The sequence below is a fragment of the Oncorhynchus mykiss genome, chromosome 7, assembly GCF_057628025.1.
Source record: "Oncorhynchus mykiss isolate SJ-2025 chromosome 7, ASM5762802v1, whole genome shotgun sequence".
NCBI lineage: Eukaryota > Metazoa > Chordata > Actinopteri > Salmoniformes > Salmonidae > Oncorhynchus > Oncorhynchus mykiss.
Window position 1 is genome coordinate 16,039,043 of NC_143028.1, and position 21,155 is coordinate 16,060,197.

A 21,155-nucleotide genomic window follows, 5' to 3' on the forward strand; every position below is an offset into this window, starting at 1 on the left:
CCTAGTTAAATAAAGGTTCAATTAAAATAAAATAAAAATACGTGTGTCCTCCTGTCATTCCTTTTTTTGTGTGCATAATTTCATGACCCAATTTGAGCTATTTCCTGTTTACACCAGGGAAATCTACACTCTGCAGCCTACAGTTGCTATACTGTGCAAAGAGTCTATCCATGGTTACATTTACCTGACCCGAATCTGTCCGTCCCTCTACCCATAACAGCATCAACGTTGATGTTTTATTCTTTCTGACTTGTCCAATCTGATTCAGAAGCCTGTTGGTCACATAATGAGTCCATTCATTAATTGATCATGCATAATATGGACAACGTGTTCTTATTACGAAAACATTTTGCAGTACTTCCAGTCCAGATTACACAACAATTTAACTACCTTGTCCTATATTGTTTATTGTATTTTTCCATAATCGAAACCGAGGATAATACAAAGAATATCGCCACGCATCCAGCGGCGCAGCGCTGTAGCCTACAGAAACCTATGCAAATATCTTGTCTTGCATGCAGTATACCACACTTACATACACAGGGAAACAATCGAGTTTTTCTTATTGTAGACTTCCTTGTCCTGACTTGCATGACTGACCTATCATTTCTAATTATATAAAATAAAACCTGGATAGTAGGTTACTAGTGGACTCATGTTGATGTTCGATGCAGCCTGAGCTGAACTTACTGTAGAGTTCGGAAAGATCTTTCTTCTCCAACACCACATCGTCTTCAATCGCACAGTCGCAGTTATTCACAAACACTATTGCACAGATTATCAAGAGCACTCCTAGAGATTCTGTACAGCGTGATAAACGTATTCTCATTTCGACGACAAATTGCGGAATAAAAAGGAAACAGTTCCGTGGTTGTTTTCCTCCTGAAGAACTTTCCGAAAGTTGGGTTAATCGCGACGTCACGGCCCAAGGTCTCTGCGGGGTAGTAAAGGAAGCATAGCCTAAATTTCTTCCAGACAATTTTTGGAGCGGGGGTCGGCTTTTCTGGTTTTTACACACGTTTTAGAAGAACACCGATAGTCTATTTCAAATAATACTCAACAACAGGCTTACATCATTTACACTGGCCGATAATAAATCAAAACACGGCGAACATGATGTGGCAACAACTCAAAAGTTCAACTTTATTTTTGCGCCTTACATTGAAGTTAATCCATTATTCTTCTCAAAATGATTCCAATCAATATTACATCATTCAAGGCTCAGCCTCGATTCAAAACCCAAAACAAAACTTTTATAACACAAAAAACATTAAACATTATTGCAGTAGTACTATTATTGCAGCCTACTCAGTTTGTTCTCTCTTTTAGGCTACCTATGTCCCAAACCAAAATCTATCAAAAAAAGTAAAGATGTAGGATCATAATTTGAGCCAGTTTGCTACAGCAGGAAAATAATCCTGCAGAAACCAGAAATGTAAATAATTATGTGAATTACACATGGATATTGTTGTAGAGGTTTACATATTTTTAGTAAGGGAAAATCAAGTCTGAAATTTCAAAGCGGAAATTACAAACTTCAGAAACCTTTTTAAACCTCAAATACACAACAATTTTGACATTTCCTGCATTGCAGGAAAGTTCTCCTGCAACGGGGTGATCAAATTAAGATCCTAAATCTGTAACAATCTAAATGGGAAAATCCAGTGTTCAGTTCAGCAGAGTGTTTGTACCAGAGAGCAGCAAAATCAAAATCATTTCATTTAGAGATGATTCATAGCTAGACATTCCATTTTCTGTCTGCTGATATGAGATAGCATCCCTGAAGAAGATCCAGACCTTTTGGAGTGATACAATGTTGTACATTGTGGTGTTTACAGTTTGTCCTTACACCACACACACACATGCACACGCACACACACACACTGATGTCGGCATCAGCAGCCATCCATTGAATGAATATCAACTTTCGGTCCCCCTGCACTTTTATAAGTTACATTTTTAAACGTTGATGTCGAGCTTCTAAACAGAGGGTTTGTACCCTGTGGGAAAGAAAAAAAACGGCTTAACAATAAAATTCTACAAGAATTTAAAAGCAATTGACATTAGACAGAGCAAATGAGGACAAGGACACCATCTTACCGACTGCCATTTAGCCTTTGCCCTCTCGGCCTCAAACTTGGCGACCTCATTGCGGTCGTGGACTGAGATCAACAGCTTCCACACCCCCAGCAGGATGAGGCCGATGGTGAGGATGGACAGAGAGACCCCCAGTACTATCATAGCTATGTTGGGGGGCTCAGGACAGTCTGGAGGGATGGAGAGAGAGAGACAGACACACAGTTACTTCCGTAGTCATCACAGAGACACTTTTTCAAGGTGTAATTGTAATAGCAAGTTTTTTTTAGCACTCTTGGCGAGATAAATTCGTTGCCCATTACAGTAACCGTTACCCTGGTTGTGATAGAAATGGGGAACTTTTATGCTAATGTTACGAATATATATTTTATATTACAGTGATCATTACAGTGATCAGACTCATCATTTGCTCCCGAGTGGCGCAGCGGTCTAAGGCACTGCATGTCAGTGCTTGAGGCATCACAACAGACAACCTGGTTCGATTCCAGGCTGTATCACAACCGGCCGTGATTGGGAGTCCCATAGGGCGGTGCACAATTGGCCCAGTGTCGTCCGGGTTTGACCGGGGTAGGCCGTCATTGTAAATAAGAATTTGTCCTTAACTGACTTCTGTAGTTAAATAAAGGTAATAAAAAATAAATGTGGAAACAGATCATTAGGCATTCTGTTTCCAAGGTTTCCCACTGAGATTTTCACCTCTCCGTGTTAACTAATTCACTGTATGTATTGACCCAGTCCGATTCACTAAGCCCCTTTACATGTTGCATTAATTACTTTCGAGAAAGGACTGTAATAAAACGATTCGCCATCAACGTCTACTTCCACTTAAACGTCTGGCCTCGTTCCTTCGCTTACAACACCTTCATTCTCTCACTGTTCGTACTTTTATGTGACGTTCAAAAACCTTTCGGTGAATCTGGCCCCAAGGTGTGGGCGTTGACCTTACCGTACATCTTTAGATTATACACAGTGCTCCCTGCGTCTCCAGCCACCACACTGAAAGAGATGAAGCAGTTGTTCTCACTCTTTAGGGTACACAGCGTGGACCGGCTCTCATCGTATTCTGAAAAGGAATGTGGACGCGTACACAGCTATGAAGATGGGATGAATGAATAAGCCACATATCAACTTCCCTCTGCATTGTAAGAGGACGTAAGAGGATACCCTCCTCTCTATTCTGCTGCCAATATGATTCCCATATCAAAGGCCAAGATCTATGTTGTGTGAATGTGTGTGTGTCACACCATTGTATTTCACATCTGAGTCCTGAAGATCTGGTGCGATAATCAGATACACCTCTCAGCTTGCATTAGTGTGAGCGGGTTCAAAATAAGCTCCCCTTTATAGGAACAAACCCTCAGAGTCAGGTCCTTGTATTTTAAACCAGCACCACAATAGCCCCGTCTGTAGGACATGGTAAATAATATGTTCCCCTTTGTCTAGTGTCAGGTGAACACTGGACCAAGACAGTGTTCTGATGGAGAGGGAGAGGGTTGAAGAGAGTGTGACGATAAGGGCAAAGAGAGACACCTGATGCAGGACGGGTCAGAATACCTCCAGATCTCTGACCCGTGGGGGAACTTTACATGCTAGTCTGTTCAGTACCCACGCAGGACAAACAACGTGGGGCGATCATATTAAACAGGGAAGAGGAAGGGCCAGGCAAGGGAAAGTTCCCCCAGAAACGTCTTCATCGGGGTTGGCAAGGAAACAATGTCCCCACTGGTTGCAAGAATAGTCCGGCATCAAGAATAGCAATCACACATTTGATTAAAACAAGTGGTCAATCTGGACAGGTCGGTGTAACGCTGTTTCGGCTGTCACTCTCTCTCTAGTTCTCATTTCACTCTTCACAATATTCATTTGAATCTTATCAGTCATGATTCGGCTACTCTTGTCTATAAACAGCTCAGACAGAAAGACAGACAGGTAGGAGTAACTGACCTGTGGAATTGTTGACGAAGACGTGAGGGACGCTGCACCTTTGGACACACTCCTCTGTGGCCTCGTCTTCTGCTTGGAGATGACACTCCACACAGGTCCTGAGGAACACACACACACACACACACACACACACACCATCTGTCATGTGTTGAGTGCTGGCCTTAACAGGAGGGTTATTTGTGTTCCCTGATAAAGAGTGAACAGAAGAAGCCTTGGCCAGATTTCAGTTTGTTCCCGAGGCTGCTCTCTCTCTCTCTGTGTGTGTGTGTGTAGTCTAGCACATATTGGTGGTGTCAGATGGACTGTGTGTGACAGGTCCTTTACAATGGAGAAAGGAAATACTCCAGCACTGTTGTTGGCTGTCTTTTGATGCCCTCAGGAACAAGCAGACAAATTCAGACAAGATGAGGTGAACATTATATCCCAGTACTGAAAAGAGGCGACAAACCTGGCTAGGAAAAAGAAAAAGGAAAGACCGGCAAGAATCAATTAGTCAAATAAAAAGCGAAGGGCTTCGCAAAGCTGTAGGTAAACATGACTTGTTTTTATTGGACCTCAGAACAGTTTCTGCTGAACATGACCCAGGTTTCACAGGATGTGGGCTAGTGTGGAACAGGAACAAGGTTTCACAGGATGTGAGCTAGTGTGGAACAGGAACAAGGTTTCACAGGATGTGGGCTAGTGTGGAACAGGAACAAGGTTTCACAGGATGTGGGCTAGTGTGGAACAGGAACAAGGTTTCACAGGATGTGGGCTAGTGTGGAACAGGAACAAGGTTTCACAGGATGTGGGCTAGTGTGGAACAGGAACAAGGTTTCACAGGATGTGGGCTAGTGTGGAACAGGAACAAGGTTTCACAGGATGTGGGCTAGTGTGGAACAGGAACAAGGTTTCACAGGATGTGGGCTAGTGTGGAACAGGAACAAGGTTTCACAGGATGTGGGCTAGTGTGGAACAGGAACAAGGTTTCACAGGATGTGGGCTAGTGTGGAACAGGAACAAGGTTTCACAGGATGTGGGCTAGTGTGGAAAAGGAACAAGGTTTCACAGGATGTGGGCTAGTGTGGAACAGGAACAAGGTTTCACAGGATGTGGGCTAGTGTGGAAAAGGAACAAGGTTTCACAGGATGTGAGCTAGTGTGGAACAGGAACAAGGTTTCACAGGATGTGGGCTAGTGTGGAACAGGAACAAGGTTTCACAGGATGTGGGCTAGTGTGGAACAGGAACAAGGTTTCACAGGATGTGGGCTAGCGTGGAACAGGAACAAGGTTTCACAGGATGTGGGCTAGTGTGGAACAGGAACAAGGTTTCACAGGATGTGGGCTAGTGTGGAACAGGAACAAGGTTTCACAGGATGTGGGCTAGTGTGGAACAGGAACAAGGTTTCACAGGATGTGGGCTAGTGTGGGCAAGACATTTGCTATAAGTGTTGGCATCTCATCACTTTCAGTACTATATTTATTTGCTGTAGTGTCTACAGTCGCTGTGGTCATGCCTGACACAGACGGCCTACAGTACCTTCAGAAAAGTTTTCACACCCCATGAGATTTTCCACAATCTGCATTTTGTGTCACTGGCCTACAAACAATATGCCATCATGTCAAAGCGGAATTATGTTTTTACAACATTGTACTAATGAATTCAAAATGAAAAGCTGAAATGTCGTGAATCAATAAGGATTCAACCCCTTTGCTACGGCAAGTCTAAATAAGTTCAGGAGTAAAAATGTGCTTAACAAGTAACATGATGGATGCACTATGTGCCCAATAATAGTGTTTAATATGATTTTTCTTGAATGACTATCTCATCTCTGTAACCCCACACATACAATTATCTGAATGGTCCCTTAGTCGAGCAGTGAATTTCAAACACAGATTCAATCACAAAGACCAGGGATGTTTTCCAACGCCTTATTAATTACCCTCTACAAAGATTTTTTTTAAATTTTATTGTACCTTTATTTAACTAGGCAAGTCAGTTAAGAACAAATTATTATTTCCAATGACGGCCTAGGAACAGTGGGTTAACTGCCTGTTCAGGGGCAGAACGACAGATTTGTACCTTGCCAGCTCGGGGGTTTGAACTTGCAACCCAGTTACTAGTCCAACGCTCTAACCACTAGGCTACCCTGCTGCCCCAAGATACAGGCATCCTTCCTAACTTAGTTGCCTAAGAGGAAGGAAACCGCTCAGGTATTTCACCATGAGGCCAATGGTGACTTTAAAACAGTTACAGTGTAATGGCTGTGATAGGAGAAAACTGAGGATGGAACAACAACATTGTAGTTACTCCACAATACTAACCTAAATTACAGAGTGAAAAGAAGGAAGCCTGTACACAATACACATATTCCTAAACATGCATCCTGCTTGTAATAAAGTTAAAAAAATAAAAAAAGTAAAACTGCTAAAAATGTGGCAAAGAAATTAACTTTATGCGCTGAATACAAAATGTTATGTTTGGAACAAATCCAACACAACACATCACTGAGTACCAGTCTTCAACCACTCCACAAATGTCTTGTTAACAAACTATGGTTTTGGCAAGTCGGTTAGGACATCTACTTTGTGCATGACACAAGTCATTTTTCCAAATATTGTTTACAGACATATTATTTAATTTATAATCTGTCTGTTAATGATTTCACTTATAATCTTCCAGAAAATGATGTCATGGCTTGAGAAGCTTCTGATAGGCTAATTGACATCATTTGAGTCAATTGGAGGTGTACCTGTGGATGTATTTCAAGGCCTACCTTCAAACTCAGTGCCTCTTTGCTTGACATCATGGGAAAATCAAAAGAAATCAGCCAAAACAATTGTAGACCTCCACAAGTCTGGTTCATCCTTGGGAGCAATTTCCAAACGCCTGAAGGTACCACGTTCATCTGTACAAACAAGAGTACGCAAGTATAAACACCATGGGACCACGAAGCCATCATACCGCTCAGGAAGGGGACTCATTCTGTCTCCTAGAGATGAACGTACTTTGGTGCGAAAAGTACAAATCAATCCTAGAACAACAGCAAAGGACCTTGTGAAGATGCTGGAGGAATCAGGTACAAAATTATCTATATCCACAGTAAAACGAGTCCCATATCGACATAACCTGAAAGGTCGCTCAGCAAGGAAGAAGCCACTGCTCCCAAAATGCCATAAAAAAGCCAGACTACGGCATGGGGACAAAGATCATACTTTTTGGAAAAATGTCCTCTGGTCTGATGAAACAAAAATCGAACTGTTTGGCCATAATGAACATCGTTATGTTTGGAGGAAAAAGGGGGAGGCTTGCAAGCCAAAGAACACCATCACAACCGTGAAGCATGGAGGTGGCAGCATGTTGTGGGGGTGCTTTGCTGCAAGAGGGACTGGTGCACTTCACAAAATAGATGGCATCATGAGGGAGGACATTTATGTGGATATATTGAAGCAACATTTTAAGACATCAGTCAGGAAGTGGAAGCTTGGTCGCAAATGGGTCTTCCAAATGGACAATGACCCCAAGCATACTTCCAAAGTTGTGGCAAAATGGCGTAAGGACCACAAAGTCAAGGAATTGGAGTGGTCATCACCAAGCCCTGACCTCAATCCTATAGAAAATGTGTGGGCAGAACTGAAAAAGCATGTGCGAGCAAGGAGGCCTACAAACCTGACTCAGTTAAACCAACTCTGTCAGGAGGAATGGGCCAAAATTCACCCAATTTATTGTGGGAAGCCTGTGGAAGGCTACCCGAAACTTTTGACCCAAGTTATACAATTTAAAGGCAATGCTCCCAAATACTAATTGAGTGTATGTAAACTTCTGACCCACTGGGAAATAAATAATTCTCTCTGCTATTATTCTGACATTTCACATTCTTAAAATAAAGTGGTGATCCTAACTGACCTAAGACAGGGAATTTTTACTAGGATTAAATGTCAGGAATTGTGAAAAACGGAGTTGAAATGTATTTAGCTAAGGTGCATGTAAACTTCCGACTTCAACTGTATATGACCCATTGGGAAACTGGACAGGTGTGTGTTCTTCTTACCTAGCAGAGCTACAGGAGTCTCCACAGGTAGGGCACTTTTCACAGGTGTCTCCAGAGGCTCCGGGCATGGAACACACACACTTCCCGCACACACACTTCCCCCGTCCGCTGCACAGCGCTCCGTCCTCCGACACACACATGTCCCTGCTGCTGCTGCAGTTACAGTACTCCCCCGTCCAGCCGCTCTGACACACACACTCGCCGCAGTCACAGTCCCCGTGACCTACACACACACACACACACACACACACACACACACACACACACACACACACACACACACACACACACACACACATTAGCTTGCAAGAAAGTAACTGCAGTATATCCTGCTGCAATAGGTCATGTGTTATATTACTGTGTCACTGTGATGTCAGTACATTGTCTGTTTTCATCAAAAGAGGAAGAGGTGAAACCATAATGCTCATCACGTACACACCTCCACAGAGGACCCCTCGGAACCTCACACACGAGAAGTCGTCACACTCGCAGTAGGCCCCGTAGACGCGTCCAAAACTAGACGGGTGACACACACACTGGCCGCAGTAACACTCCCCTTGCCCGCTACAGGACTCAAGAGCGCCACTTTCCTTGCAGTTACTGCTCTGGACGCTCTCCTCCGTACACTCACACTTGGAGCCCATGTACCCGGGATTACACAGACAGGAGCCACACTCCAGAGATCCCCGGCCCAGACTGCAGTGGCTGCTGTTGGGCTCGGGGGTCTGCTGACAGGCACAGGAACACAGGGACTCCAGGTCTATCTCCAGGGTGTCCTGAAAGCCCACCGGTTTGATGAGGAAACGCTGGGGACCGTCGAGACACTCAGAGAGTTCTACAGTCACGTTGAAGGAGACCTGGGAATCACAGAGATTGAAGGGTGGTGGATGTTATAGCATTCATGCTTTCAGGTGGCTGTATAGTCAGTTGGAAACTTGTTTACGACAAGAGGAAAAATATGGGAATATTGTTCTTGAATATCACTGACCAACTAACCAGCAAAATAGGAACAAACCGTGTCTCCAGCTTTGACGTTGGAGCATCGTTTCTGTCCAGGTAATACCGTCCCATCCTGACAGATCGCTGTGAAGGAGATCTGTAAATCCTCCGTGTCTCCTAGTACCTCCAGTTCTATCTCAGACCGCAGCTCCTGGAAACACAAAGGTAACCTATAACGGGGTCATGGTCAGGTCCTAGTCCTGTGTGTGTCTGTGTGCACGTGAGTGTGTGTGTGTGTGTGTGCGTGAGTATGTGTGTGCGTGTGAGAGAGAGAGAGAGAGAGAGAGAGAGAGAGAGAGAGAGACCGAGAGAGAGAGACCGAGAGACCGAGAGAGAGAGACCGAGAGAGAGACCGAGAGAGAGACCGAGAGAGAGAGAGAGACCGAGAGAGAGAGAGGAGAGAAAACCATTATAAGCTTCTGCAACCACTGACTTATCACCCACTTTCTAAGGCTACGGTATGCTCCAACACCGCTAAGGTTTACCCAGCTGGGCCTATTCATTTCTAATCTTCCACTATATAGGTAAGTCCCTTTCTCTGAGCGGTGTGAGTCATGATCCCAGTAACTTCCCAGGTATTCCGTCAAGCTCCCAGGTATCCCAGGTGTTAGTAGCCAATCACCACAGGGTACAGTGAGGTAGATATGACTCTTCAGACTTTTTCTCTTAGTAAACACAATGTTGACAGAGTACTTGACATTTTTGATCTTTTCAGTTCCTTCAGGCCTTCGGGGAAGATGTGGTCTGCGTGATGCGTGAGAGAAAAAGCTTGAGCCGAGACACAGCTGGAGCAGTAGTGTACTCACTGTACAGTGTACTATGACGAGCACTAAATCAATATCTAGTTATCCCCAAAATAAGCTACATTGGTAATGTGGCTAACCCCTTAATAGCATTCACATAAAGTATGTCCTGTACATTTCTTATTATGCTAGATGATAGATGCTAAGTGCTTGCCATTAGCTCGGTATTGAATAAAGCTCTCAGTGAAGCCCCTTGGCATAGCTAGATGTGACTTGGCTATGGTAGGCTGTTCAGGAAGTGTCTCATGAAATTATTAGAAGCTGTGGGTCTGCTCTCATCACCCTCAACGCTCAAGCACACACACCACTCGTGCATACCCTCGTGCATACACTCGCACACACACACACACGCTGCCTGTAGGCCTGAAGCCAATAGGGATTAGACTATAGGGAGGAACACACGACACAGGATGAAACAGCAGGGGCGAGTACAGACCTGCTGACAGCATACAGAGGTGCAGAGAGGAAAGGGAGAGGGGGGGAAGGAACGGAGAGACAGGGATGAGAGGGGGCAAGGAGAGGGGTGGTGGGGAGAGGAGGGAGGGAGACGAGATAAACAGAAAGGAAGCCGAGGCAGCTAGTCAGAGGTCACTAAGGCCACGTACTCAGCAAGTCTCAATAGTCCTGCTAACTAACAAACACACTGTACTCCCACAGTGACAGAATCGGACTCTTACTTTATACGCCGTCACAATCAGTTCCAGGATGTTCCTTGAATCTGATTCCAGAACCCCCACCGTGGCACCAGGTATGAAACTTGCATAGTTCTGTGATAAAACACACAACAGACACACTGTTACTGTTTATGTAGGTTGGGCGACCAATCACAGCAACATCATAAGGAAATAGGTTCTACCCAAAACAGGAAGAAGAGAGCACTTGTTCCAACACGCCCACAGAGAGCACTTAGCGAATCAAACATGCTAACCTCAACGATACACAGAGATACAAGTTCCTTCTCCATTCCATAACCGGCTTACCGCAATACCTGGTTTCCACCCGGTGTTTTCTGACAGGTAAACGTCACATTGCTGTTGGGAAAAGGACAATGGAGGGAGAAGGAGAAGTTCTCACCTCATAGTTGTGTTTCTGATTTTCCGTCACAGCGAATATAAGCAGGATATTGTTGTCCACCAGTTTATCCATCAGCTGTCCCAGAGTTGGGTATTCCTGGACGGACAAAGTCAGTATTTTTAAAACCTCAGACCACTGTATTTCATCCCAATGAATGAAACAATTACATGTATTTCTAAAGCCCTTTTCACATCAACAGTAATAAAAAAGTGATTTACAGTCACCCGGCCTAGGCCCCAAAGAGCCAGTAGTCTTTACAGTAAAGGGACACTCCTTCACCATGGACAGGAATGAAAGCCATGTTATAGTATCATAAACAGTGAATCATAGTATTACAACCCCAGTCATAGAAATAATAAATGAATCTGATGGGACTGTCCCCTTACCAGATGGGCAGCCATAGAGTATTCATTGTTGCTGTCCAGATGGCACTCCCCGTCGTTAGGGACGACGATGCCTGACATCTTGCTGTCCATCCCAAAGTGAGAGTCGGCGTCGCTCACAAACACCAGCAGACGCATGGAGTCGTTCCTCCAGCCTATCTTGTCCTAACAGGAAGAGATGAGAGATTATTACACTGCACTAATACAATAGTCCATTGTCAAAGAACACCTGAAGTTGCCTTGAAAAATCAAGATATTCTATTCTGCAGTATTATTTTCTATTCAGCTCTATTCCATTCTGTTAAAATGGGTACCATCTTACAAATCAAACCTGAACCACAGACCCTCTCACTTACCCCACAGACAGCAGCCTGCATAATGGCATCGAAGCCACACTCCGGCAGGTCGATGTTGGCAGACACACGCTGGTTGGTGATGATATTGTTGAACTTCTCTGTGCTGCTGGTGAGAGGTAGGATGTGTTTGTATCCAAACGTTGGCAGACAGCTCTCATCCACACTCCTGCATGGGAATACCATAGAGAAACTTAGCGAATTACATCTATGACCAGGGTTCCACTCTAAGACAAATTCAAAATAAGAGAACTTTCCATGACTTTCCATGTCTACAGATAAGACTTCGAGGGCCAAATATTTCCATCACTGTTTAACTAATTCATCATTACTAGTTATTACTATTACTTACAACAAGTAAGCTTGCTATAAACATACTCAAAAACATTGTGTCGTTTACTAAGCTCTTTTAGTGAGAAAATCTGTCTCTTCCACAGAAAGATGGTCCTTTGTAGCTTAGTTGGTAGAGTATGGCCCTTGTAACGCCAGGGTAGTGGGGTTTGATTCCCGGGACCACCCATACATATGTACACATGACTGTAAGTCGCTTTGGATAAAAGTGTCTGCTAAATGCATATATTATATTATTATATAAAGAAAGTGATCTTCATTTGTACTTCAACCATAGTGTTACAAATGGTTTTCATTGAATTTCTCACAACCATACTGTACCCTACCTACAAGGGTTCTCCAGTTCTCCAGGAGTGATCTTAATGAACGGGAGGACTGGTTTCTCAACGAAGGACCCGAATCCAAGTCTGAATTTACTGGTGAGCTTTGCCATCTCTTTGGACAGGGTGGAGCCCAAGTCTTTAATCATCTCCAGGTCGTCAATCATGGAGGCTGAGAGGTCCATCAGGTAGTAGATGTCTACAGGGTAGTCCTCTGTCTGCTGCACACTGATCTGGAAGGTCACCTCACTGCCTGAACAAAAAAATAAGAAATAGAATATAGTGTTTTCTGTCTCTCTCTCGCTCTGGGTTGCGTTCAGTTCAAGGGATGACCATGCGAGTGATAAAGATAATAACATGAATAGAATTTATGTGAAAAATGGTGTGAAAATATTAATTAAACATCCTTCATTCATCCAAAATAGTTTCTAAATCAACTTCAAATCACCGCCAGGCCAACATGTACACACAGTGTGAGCAGTGAGCAGTGTACCCAATGACTGTATAAATAATGGACACAGCGACTGCCCCCAGGTCTCCATCAGTAACTGTATAAATAATGGACACAGCGACTGCCCCCAGGTCTCCATCAGTAACTGTGTAAATAATGGACACAGCGACTGCCCCCAGGTCTCCATCAGTAACTGTATAAATAATGGACACAGCGACTGCCGCCAGGTCTCCATCAGTAACTGTATAAATAATGGACACAGCGACTGCCCCCAGGTCTCCATCAGTAACTGTGTAAATAATGGACACAGCGACTGCCCCCAGGTCTCCATCAGTAACTGTATAAATAATGGACACAGCGACTGCCCCCAGGTCTCCATCAGTAACTGTATAAATAATGGACACAGCGATTGCCCCCAGGTCTCCATCAGTAACTGTATAAATAATGGACACAGCGACTGCCCCCAGGTCTCCATCAGTAACTGTATAAATAATGGACACAGCGACTGCCCCCAGGTCTCCATCAGTAACTGTATAAATAATGGACACAGCGACTGCCCCCAGGTCTCCATCAGTAACTGTGTAAATAATGGACACAGCGACTGCCCCCAGGTCTCCATCAGTAACTGTATAAATAATGGACACAGCGACTGCCCCCAGGTCTCCATCAGTAACTGTATAAATAATGGACACAGCGACTGCCCCCAGGTCTCCATCAGTAACTGTATAAATAATGGACACAGCAACTGCCCCCAGGTCTCCATCAGTAACTGTGTAAATAATGGACACAGCGACTGCCCCCAGGTCTCCATCAGTAACTGTGTAAATAATGGACACAGCGACTGCCCCCAGGTCTCCATCAGTAACTGTATAAATAATGGACACAGCGACTGCCCCCAGGTCTCCATCAGTAACTGTATAAATAATGGACACAGCGACTGCCCCCAGGTCTCCATCAGTAACTGTGTAAATAATGGACACAGCGACTGCCCCCAGGTCTCCATCAGTAACTGTATAAATAATGGACACAGCGACTGCCCCCAGGTCTCCATCAGTAACTGTATAAATAATGGACACAGCGACTGCCCCCAGGTCTCCATCAGTAACTGTATAAATAATGGACACAGCGACTGCCCCCAGGTCTCCATCAGTAACTGTATAAATAATGGACACAGCAACTGCCCCCAGGTCTCCATCAGTAACTGTGTAAATAATGGACACAGCGACTGCCCCCAGGTCTCCATCAGTAACTGTGTAAATAATGGACACAGCGACTGCCCCCAGGTCTCCATCAGTAACTGTATAAATAATGGACACAGCGACTGCCCCCAGGTCTCCATCAGTAACTGTATAAATAATGGACACAGCGACTGCCCCCAGGTCTCCATCAGTAACTGTGTAAATAATGGACACAGCGACTGCCCCCAGGTCTCCATCAGTAACTGTATAAATAATGGACACAGCGACTGCCCCCAGGTCTCCATCAGTAACTGTATAGATAATGGACACAGCGACTGCCCCCAGGTCTCCATCAGTAACTGTATAGATAATGGACACAGCGACTGCCCCCAGGTCTTCATCAGTAACTGTATAAATAATGGACACAGCGACTGCCCCCAGGTCTCCATCAGTAACTGTATAAATAATGGACACAGCGACTGCCCCCAGGTCTCCATCAGTAACTGTATAGATAATGGACACAGCGACTGCCCCCAGGTCTCCATCAGTAACTGTATAGATAAGGGTTTACCAGTTCTGAGTTTGAGGGCCATCTTCTGTGGTGAAATCTGGGTGCTGTTTGTATTCCCCGTCTTCTTCCCGAGAGGCTGGTCCCGGAGGACCTCGGAGTTGGTCACAGGAAATTCTACCTGGTCCTGGGGACAGCCTCTCCCTAGGAGGAGGTACGGCGTGTCACATCGCTCACTAATTAAAAACGAGTCTGTGAAATTCTGAGAGGTTAAAAACACCACAAGGTTTTACTCCCACATTACAACCAATCTGACACAGAGACTCTAACATATTTATCTGGTGTTTCGTCAGTCAATAGTTATATTCATACTATAGTACTAACTAAAAAGGTAGAACTTCTGAAGATCATTTACAAATATTGTCATCATTAAATCATTGAACAATATTTGTTTGACTCTGCACTGCAATTTGCTCCATCAACAACATGTCATATCAGTATTCCATATCAAGTTAGGCTAGTTGTACATTTATGAATTCATGACACGTTTTCCTGCTGGACTGCGTTCCTCAACAGGCTGTGATTTTATTTGGCCCCCAAAGTTCTGTGCAAAATATAGATATATAGTTTTATATATATATATATATATATATATATATATATATATATATATATATATATATATATATATATATATATATATATATATATACACATTTCGTTCTTGGACATAAAAGACTGTAAAATCAGCAGGAAATGACGTCAAAGTTATTTTTATTCAGGAAATCTGTTCCCTAGTATTCCCACGCATAAATAGAGAGGTATATGTGATCGTATCCCAATGCAATTCAAGTTTGAAATGATTATGTTTTTGTCAAATATTTTATCTGTTTGGAACTCTTGCGGTCAATGTGCAGTGCACACATTATTTAGAACTATAATGCGGCCCCCCGACCATGCGCTCAAGGAAAAATCGGCCCATGGCTGAATGTAATTGGGTTCCCCTGCCCTAGATGTATAGCCTACCTCTTGTGTGCACCATGCACAGTGGGGACCCAGCTGGAGACACTCGTCACAAGTCACTGCGCTGCCAACCGAACATGTTCCTACATGGACACCACACGGAGAATATAGAATATAGAAGTGGTCAGCGTGGTTGGCCGTGTCTAGCACGGGTTACATTTTCTCACGGCACTGCTGCCTGGCATATAGCATATCAGTATATGAGTGATTGTTTCGTGCCTCTGTCTTTGTGATGCGCCTGGTTAATTTGCGCCTGAATAACTAGAGCAAATGATAGGTTATGTTATCATGATACATCACAATAATAATTGTGTGTTTGCGTGCGTGCGTGCGTGGGGTTATAAATAAATATTTGTATATATAAACCACTGGATCAATCTTTGTATATATAAACCACTGGATAAAATAAACTAATTTAAATGTAATCAATACATTGCATTCATGTATGACGTGAAATATTTACCTCTATAAAAGTATAATAAAGCTGTTATAATCTAGGGAAAAATCTGGATATATTGCAGTTACATGTAATCTCAAAAGGAGAAGTTACTGGAGTTATTTCATCAAAGCCATTCGATCCGGTCTCTAGTCTTACCCTCCACGTTGTTGATCCAATGCCGAAGAATCAGGAGCAGAAGTACAGCAATCCCCATTGGTCCTCGCAGTTACTGCTATAGGGATATGAAAGAACAACAAAACATTCTCTGGCACTCTCATTTGTAGAGTAAAATTAACAAAACAAGTAGGTATTTCCAGCCTTAGTAAACTTCTCTTGGTATCACTGTCTAGGCTAAACGACAAGAGAATGCGCCGTCTTTCTTACCTGGCAGGAAAGACGTTGAGTGCCTGCGTGGTTCAGACATTCTTACCTGCCCAGCCTTTTATGTTCACTTCCGTACAGGTGAGAACATAAACGGAACGGGACTACAGAGAGTGAGTGAGAAGTGAGTGTGCGGGCGTGAGCAATGAGTGAAGTGAGGCCGGACAACGGGTACATTGATTTCGGTTTTTATTTCAATGGAAGATTATTTGATAATCGAAATATAACAGAAATGAGCTTATTTTTACATATATATATCTTTTTAAATCAATGTTATTTTGTAAGCCTGCAATCTCAAACTGTTATAACAAATATTGAAATGCAGGTTATGGGGATAAATGATCAAATCCATATAACTATTTGTGCGCACAAAATAACAACTTTGAAATAGCGTTTAAAAATGGGGAAATAGCATGTTTCATTCTGCCTTTTTAAATCAACCTGTTATGTATCCTAGGACTGATCATTCTTAACTTGAAATCTGCCATGACAGAAATTATTCCCTCTTTACTGGACCTCTGATTCACTGCTAAATATATAGGCAGGTGTTGAAACGTTGAATATGAGTATTGATGCAGGCCATAGTATTTGTACGGTGTGTAAATTGACTTATGCTTATACACGGGTAATTCCCTTGTATTAATTGCCTCATGACCTATAATGACAAGCTGATTACATACCTAGGCCAGTAGCCCTATTCCCTAGTGATCACAAATTAATATAATATTAGCCATTTAGCAGACACTTGTTTACAAAGCGGCAGAGTCATGCGTGCATACATTTTACATATGGGCGGCTCCAGCGGGAATCATACGCACCACCTTTGTCATTGCGAGCACCATTCTTTATCGACTGAGCCACACAGGACCAAATGAACTGCACCAAGTCAAATCCCTGCGGTTGTAAAACATCATACTTTCGAACTTCCAGGATGTGCAACAGAACAATACCCATAGTTCAGTGGGTCATGACTGCCTGTCCGTCGACCTTGTTGCATTATATGTCAAATCATTCATTCACTGCCTTCTCCTTGAAATGTATTATATCGTGGCACACATTGTCTTGTCTGTAGCATTTTTGCACTATTACAGGTCTCCATCAACTGTTGTTTATTGGCTTTAACGTCATACTCTATTCTATGTTGCATTTACCCATAAAGCAAGGTGATTGTTGAGCTGTGTATAAAGGGGGGTGTAGTAGGCCAACGTGATAACCATTGTTTATAGGGACAAACAACTGTCCAGACGTGCCAGACCATAAGTCATTACCCCTGAATTACCCAGACGAGATAACCCCTGAATTACCCAGACGAGATACTGCAACTGAAAAAAATATGTTAATATTTAATACGACCAACCCCTCAGAAATGTGCGTATCTCAAGGGTTACTTTCGATTTAATGATTAACAGTAGGCACAAAAACTACGTCTCGGGCTCATTTGAAAAGTAGTCTATTGCTCAATACAAATATCCTCATAAGTTTATGTGTGTGTGTGTGTGTGTGTGTGTGTGTAACCTGTGAGTGAATGGGCGGCGAATGTGTGTGTGCGTAGACCATGGAGTGTGTGTCTTTACATGCAGTGTGTGTAGGTGGTGAACAATTGACAGCTGCAGTGTGGATTTCTCAGCTCGTCCGTTCCAGACGGATTATCCTACTAAAGCAGCATCACACCCCTCCGAATCGCAGTAAGCCCCTCATCTGTTACTCCAAACCCCCTCCTCTCCTTCTCTGTTACTCTCCCCCTCTCCTCTGCTCCCTACTCCTCTCATATGTACTCATCTCTCCATATGATTCTTCCATTATAATCTCTACTCTACTCGTCTTCTCTCCAGTCTTCCGCCACCGTCATCCTTTCGCCTCTCCTCCTCCACCCCTAGAGGCGCCCAGCTGTCTGTCATTCCCGCTGTCATCCCATCTCAGCTGATGGATGGAGTGACAGTGGAATGACAGCACGTGTCCTCTGCCACTTTGGAGCTCCCTCCATTCTCTATCTGACTAGAGGACAAACATTTGTACAGTTGTGCCACAGCTGTTCAGAGAACGTACACAGGCCACCCATAAACACCTTTAAAACATACACTAGTGTGACCTTTTAAAATATGATCTGTTGCTATCTGACAACTCAGCTATCCATTCATTCATTAAATTGTCCTACCTAATTGTCCCACCTAATTGTTCTACCTAATCCACTCAGGTCATTCATTAAATTGTCCTACTTAATAGACCTACTTTACCATGTCCATTCTTTCATTAAATTGTCCTACCTAACCAGCCCAGATATCCATTCTTTCATTCAGTGTCCTACCTAACCAGCCCAGATATCCATTCTTTCATTCAAAGTGTCCTACCTAACCAGCCAGTGTCCCAAAAAAGTGTTCTCCAGCATGTCAATAAGCCAATCTTTGGGTCAGATGGTCATGTCTAACCATACTGAGAGAAATAGAAAAACACTTCTGCTCATCTTCATTGTTGCTTTCCCAAGGTTTCATTCCCACCATCAGTCACATTGTGAGGGAAGGAAGACTCTCCCACACAAACCTGCCAGCATTCCGAACTAGACTCCAACCTCTACTTCCGTTGTTGAGACATGAACATGATATTGGCTTGGTCAAGTTAAAGGATTCATAAGAAACTGAATCCTAGTCATTACTCCTAGTCATTCCTTACAATGAGCTACCTGCTCCGGGTTGTACGCAGTGCTGTGTGATATGATATCACAGATATATCAGTGTGTGTGTGTGTGTGTGTGTGTGCCGGGCGGGCCGTGTCAACACACAGTACATTACAACGGTCGGCACTGCAATGAGACAACTCACCTACATCAGGGCCCTCCTCTGGTACCATGCTGCCCTGTCAAAGGGGAGCTGCGTCCTTGTCGCCGCCTGAAAAATGAGGGGAGAGGAATCAGGGAGACGCCGCCACTGCCGCCGGCCCTCAAAACGTCCAGTTCCAACTGCAGCCCTGGGCAGGAGTAACTATAAACCTACAGTAACAGACAGCTTTATGAAGCATGACGCTGTCTGTCCCTCTCACCCTCCCCACTGCCCATGCTCCCAGGCTGATGGGGGTGGAGGGGTGCTGATGAGTGATGGCAGCAACTGCTGGTGGGTCTGAGACACACAAATAACAGCCGCCTTCATTAGAGAGGGACGGCAGCAGAGTGGCAGTGATCCAGATTGACTGACAGGCCAAATGTGCCAGTGTTGCCCTCTCTTGGTTGACGCAGTAGGCTACAGCTCCCTGTGAGGAGCTCGTGTCAAGTATTTGTTGTTTATGTTGCGGTCTTGTGTTTGGAAGTGAATCGCAAGCCCAGTGAGTTAATTGAAACAAGTGCAGAGGAGGGTCAGAGATGGAAGGAGTGACTGTGTATTAATGTTATCCCTTCCCTATGGTGCTATGATTGGAATGTGTGTGTGTGTGTATAAAAGAGATACAGAGAGAGAGAGAGACCGAGAGAGAGAGAGAGACCGAGAGAGAGAGATAGACCGAGAGAGAGAGAGAGACACCGAGAGAGAGAGAGAGAGACCGCGAGAGAGAGAGACCGAGAGAGAGAGAGACCGAGAGAGAGAGAGAGACCGAGAGAGAGAGAGACCGAGAGAGAGAGAGAGACCGAGAGAGAGAGAGAGAGAGAGACACACCGAGAGAGAGAGAGACCGAGAGAGAGAGAGACCGAGAGAGAGAGAGACCGAGAGAGAGAGAGAGGCCGAGAGAGAGAGAGAGGCCGAGAGAGAGAGAGAGAGAGAGAGACCGAGAGAGAGAGAGACCGAGAGAGAGAGAGACCGAGAGAGAGAGACACCGAGAGAGAGAGAGACCGAGAGAGAGAGACCGAGAGAGAGACCGAGAAAGAGAGAGACCGAGAGAGAGAGAGACCGAGAGAGAGAGAGACCGAGAGAGAGAGAGAGACACAGAGAGAGAGACACCGAGAGAGAGACCGAGAGAGAGAGACACCGAGAGAGAGACCGAGAGAGAGACACAGAGAGAGAGAGAGAGAGAGAGACCGAGAGAGAGAGCGACCGAGAGAGAGAGACCAAGAGAGAGAGAGACCGAGAGAGAGAGAGAGACCGAGATAGAGAGAGACCGAGATAGAGAGAGAGAGACCGAGAGAGAGAGCGACCAAGAGAGAGAGAGACCAAGAGAGAGAGAGACCGAGAGAGAGAGAGAGACCGAGATAGAGAGAGACCAAGAGAGAGAGAGACCGAGAGAGAGAGAGAGAGACCGAGAGAGAGAGAGAGAGACCGAGATAGAGAGAGAGAGACCAAGAGAGAGAGAGAGACCGAGATAGAGAGAGAGAGACCGAGAGAGAGGAGGTGGACAAGGTGACAGATGTACATCGTAGGGATGAGAGTCAGATCAGTTCAGTAAAACTGCACATTCAGGCAAGGCATTATTCCCAGAAGTCAATGTGGTAACCATTCTGGTTCCAAATGGCTACCAGGCTAATCAAGCTGACTCTTTGCCATGTGGTACAGTTACCCTCTACTACTGTAGAGTAAAACACATTAGTCACTTTTTACATGGCTATTGTAAAATGTATCCATAGGCTATACTGTGGCCCCATAAAGACATGTGCCAGAAAGGTTTATTTAAAGGTCAATCAGCCCCTTTCCTATGAAATACCATTGAACAGAAATGAGTGAATGAATCAAGACACTAGATACCACAGACCCTCTCAATGTCTGCACCCCCAATGTCTGCACAGGCACCCCCAATCTGACCTTGGCCCCACTTTAGGGAAAAGCACCATGTGTCCCTTCAGCTGTGGATAATTAGACATCAGAAGAGCGAGAGAAAGGAGAAAGAGAGAGCGAGAAGGGGGATGG

At 44.3% G+C, this 21,155-nt stretch overlaps 2 protein-coding genes across 13 annotated transcripts in view; both read right to left on the reverse strand.

Moving 5' to 3' along the window:
• The window catches only part of LOC110528811 (secretory phospholipase A2 receptor), a 32,513-nt gene extending 31,178 nt beyond the window's left edge, over positions 1–1,335 (reverse strand). Inside the window, 1 exon segment of the mRNA XM_090240369.1 lies at positions 691–1,335. Coding sequence (XP_090096495.1) covers positions 691–829 — 139 coding nt within the window. The 5' untranslated portion in view covers positions 830–1,335.
• Positions 1,115–19,438, reverse strand: LOC110528812 (integrin beta-6). Of its 12 annotated transcripts, none has more exons than XR_016497117.1 (17): positions 19,152–19,422; positions 16,111–16,186; positions 15,519–15,598; positions 14,556–14,754; positions 12,362–12,608; positions 11,688–11,853; positions 11,335–11,496; positions 10,949–11,044; positions 10,552–10,641; positions 9,088–9,222; positions 8,512–8,929; positions 8,073–8,295; positions 6,798–6,929; positions 4,042–4,139; positions 3,044–3,160; positions 2,101–2,267; positions 1,115–2,000 (listed from the first exon to the last, which is right to left on the reverse strand). XR_016497117.1 is itself a non-coding variant. In XM_036982908.2 (16 exons), exons 2-16 carry the CDS (start codon positions 16,166–16,168, stop codon positions 1,896–1,898), a joined length of 2,361 nt encoding a protein of 786 aa, XP_036838803.2. In that variant the 5' UTR covers positions 16,169–16,186; positions 19,152–19,438; the 3' UTR covers positions 1,115–1,895. The 12 variants fall into 12 exon arrangements, 6 of the variants coding, with proteins under 6 accessions (XP_036838803.2, XP_090096494.1, XP_090096493.1 ...); XR_016497116.1 differs by lacking the exon at positions 19,152–19,422 and adding an exon at positions 16,339–16,452; XR_016497120.1 differs by lacking the exon at positions 19,152–19,422 and adding an exon at positions 16,339–16,429 and having other exon boundaries at positions 9,088–10,310.
• Between the last annotated feature and the right edge of the window lie 1,717 nt (positions 19,439–21,155).